This window comes from Myotis lucifugus, unplaced genomic scaffold, assembly GCF_000147115.1.
Source record: "Myotis lucifugus unplaced genomic scaffold, Myoluc2.0 scaffold_97, whole genome shotgun sequence".
In the NCBI taxonomy this organism is placed as follows: domain Eukaryota; kingdom Metazoa; phylum Chordata; class Mammalia; order Chiroptera; family Vespertilionidae; genus Myotis; species Myotis lucifugus.
Window position 1 is genome coordinate 1,005,649 of NW_005871145.1, and position 2,810 is coordinate 1,008,458.

Below are 2,810 nucleotides of genomic sequence, written 5' to 3' on the forward strand. Positions count from 1 at the left end.
GCCACAAATCTGGCATGTCCTACTGCCTTCAGTTGTTTCCAGATAAAACATTGACCTTAGTTCTTTGGTTATAATTTTTGCTGAGCTGGAGTTTTCATGTTTACTATAACTTCTTCTTCCCCCAGACAAATATTTTTCTCAGTTAGTAGTCAATAATAACACAGACTTTATTCTAACTTGTTTTATTTCATTTTCTCTTCCTGGATTATCAGTCCTGTCAATAGAGAGAGATCAGGAAAGTCCAGTCTTCTGACATCTGCTTAGCAGGCCCCCATCAAAGCATCAGAGCCTCAATGCCCGAAGCATCTCCAACTGGGTGTGTTAGTGACTTGCATACTAACAACTGTGGTAACAACGCACCACAAACTAGCTCTAAACAAGAGAAAGTTATCTCCTCACAGTTCTGGAGGCTCCAAGTCTAAACTCAAGGTGTTGGCAGGGCCACGCTCCCTCTGAAGCCTCTCCAGTTCTGGATGCCTGAGGCATTCCTTCATAACTCCATCTCTGCCTCTGTTCCTCACATGGCCACCTGCCTCTGTGTCTGTATCTTCACACGTCATCCTCCTCCCTGATCTCCATTTGCACTTCTTACAAGTTCACCAGTCATATTGGATTAAAGGCCCAACCTAATTGAGCATGACATCATTTTAACTCGATTACATCTGTAAAGACAGCATTTCCAAATAAGGTCACATTCACAGGTATAGAGGTTAGGACTTCAACATATCTTTTTGGGAGAAACAGTTCAATTCATAACACCGGGGAAAATGACTGCTCTAGTGAGGCACATTCCATTGTGGTGATGTTAGTCTTGACTTCCTGTGTCCCTGGGCTCAGGGACTGAGCCTTTGTCCCCAAATATGGTCAAAATTGATCCTTTCATGAATTCCCTCTCTGGGACAACATGCCAGACCACCAACACCCACTAATGATGCTAGTTCCCCATGAAAGAGGATTATAATTATAAAAGTATATGATTATTAGAATGGACTGGGTTCTAATCCCACTTTCCTAATGTACTAGCTCTCTTACCTTGGGCAGGTTGATAATCTCTCCAAATATAAATGGGTCAGGAAGTGAGTTAAAACATAACTCATAATAGGTGTCCCCTCCTCAGCTCCCATAGCACTGCCCACTCTGGGGGCATCAAAAGGGTGATAGCCAGAGAGAAAGGGGTTGAAGGTAGGTGGAAGTGGGCAAAGGAGGGGAGGTGGTAATGGGGATGGAAAAAGACTTTTCTTGGGGTGATGGATGCACAATGCAGTGTGCCGATGATGTTTCATTGAGTTGTATACTTGAAACCTGGTTTTGTGAACCATATCACTCAAATAAATTCAATTAAGAAAATAATAATATGGATTATAAGAAAATAGGGGGGAGGGGTTGGGCAGAAACTGACCCCAGGCCTGCTCTAAAGTACAAGCTTGTCTTATTTGCTCTCTCTGCAGTGCCATGTGCACCTCAGTTGAGAACTGCACCCAGGTCACCTGGTTCCTCTTGCTGGGGCTCACAGAGCAGGAAGGGCTCAAGGGCATCCTCTTTGTACTCTTCTTGTTCATCTACTTAGTCACCCTTATGGGCAACCTGGGCATGATTATCTTGATTCACACAGAGCCACAGCTGCACACGCCCATGTACTTCTTCCTGAGCGTTCTCGCCTTCATGGACTCCTGTTTCTCCACTGTGGACACCCCCAAGCTGCTGGAGAACTTCCTCACCTCAAGTCAATACATCTCCTTTGCAGGCTGTGTGGCCCAGATGGCCCTCATGACTCTCCATGGTATTGCTGAGTGTCTGCTCCTGGCCATCATGGCCTATGATCGATTTGTTGCCATCTGCCACCCTCTCCTCTACCACACCATCATGTCACAACGTCTATGTTTCCAGATGGTGGCAGCCATCTATACAGCTTCTATTGCCAATTCAGCTTTGCTAACTGGGTACATCTTCAAGCTGCCCTACTGTGGCCCCAACGTCATTAACCACTATTTCTGTGACATCCCCCCAGTGCTTAAACTTGCCTGTGCAGACACTGCAGAGGTTGAAACCATCATCTTCTCATCTTCTGCCCTGATTTTCTCTTTTACCATCACCATCATCCTGGTCTCCTATGCCTACGTCCTGGTGACTATCTGCAGAATGCATTCCCCAGAGGCTCAGAGCAAAGCACTCTCCACCTGTACCTCCCACCTCACCATTGTCTGCCTTTGGTATGGCACCATCATCTTCATGTATGCTCAGCCAAGCTCTCTCAATTCCATGGAACAGAACAAGTTCGTGTCTGTCTTCTACACTGTGATCAACCCTATTCTGAACCCCCTGATCTACAGCCTGAGGAATAAAGATGTGAAGTCTGCTTTAAAGAGGAGATACTTTGGCAAGCTGCCTTCTTAAACAAGCACGGAATATTCTATCCCAAGCCACAGCATGGTAGCCACAACATAGAGAATGCATAATATTAGCACATAGATAGAGTGAAATATGTGCCAGCACTTCCGTGAGGATTAGAAGAGTTAATGTAGCCCAGCCAGTGTATCTCAGTAGTTGAGCGTCAACCTATGAACCAGGAGCTCACAGTTCGATTCCCAGTCAGGGAGAGGTAAAGAGAGATAGAAACATCAATGATGAGAGAATCATTGATCAACTGACTGCCTCCTGCATGCCCCACACTGAGGACCGTGCCTGCAACAGGGCATGTGCCATGACTGGGAATCGAACCGTAACCTCTTGGTTCATAGAGTGATGCTCAACCACCGGCCAGGCAATAAAAAAATTTTTTTTAATTTAGTTAACATGAAAATTTGATGAGA

General features: G+C 45.4%; 1 protein-coding gene across 1 annotated transcript; it reads left to right on the forward strand.

The window, feature by feature from the left end:
- The first annotated feature begins 1,452 nt into the window (after positions 1–1,452).
- On the forward strand, positions 1,453–2,394 carry LOC102419609 (olfactory receptor 476). The gene is made up of 2 exons (XM_006092036.1): positions 1,453–2,021; positions 2,103–2,394. Exons 1-2 carry the CDS (start codon positions 1,453–1,455, stop codon positions 2,392–2,394), a joined length of 861 nt encoding a protein of 286 aa, XP_006092098.1.
- Positions 2,395–2,810: the final 416 nt, after the last annotated feature.

Bases quoted from the DNA above. Each gene is read 5' to 3' on its own strand.
- LOC102419609 (XM_006092036.1), top strand. From the start codon at position 1,453: ATGTGCACCTCAGTTGAGAACTGCACCCAGGTCACCTGGTTCCTCTTG. The intron at 2,022-2,102 runs CTGTGCAGACAC...CACCATCATCCT, and splicing joins CCCCCAGTGCTTAAACTTGC to GGTCTCCTATGCCTACGTCC.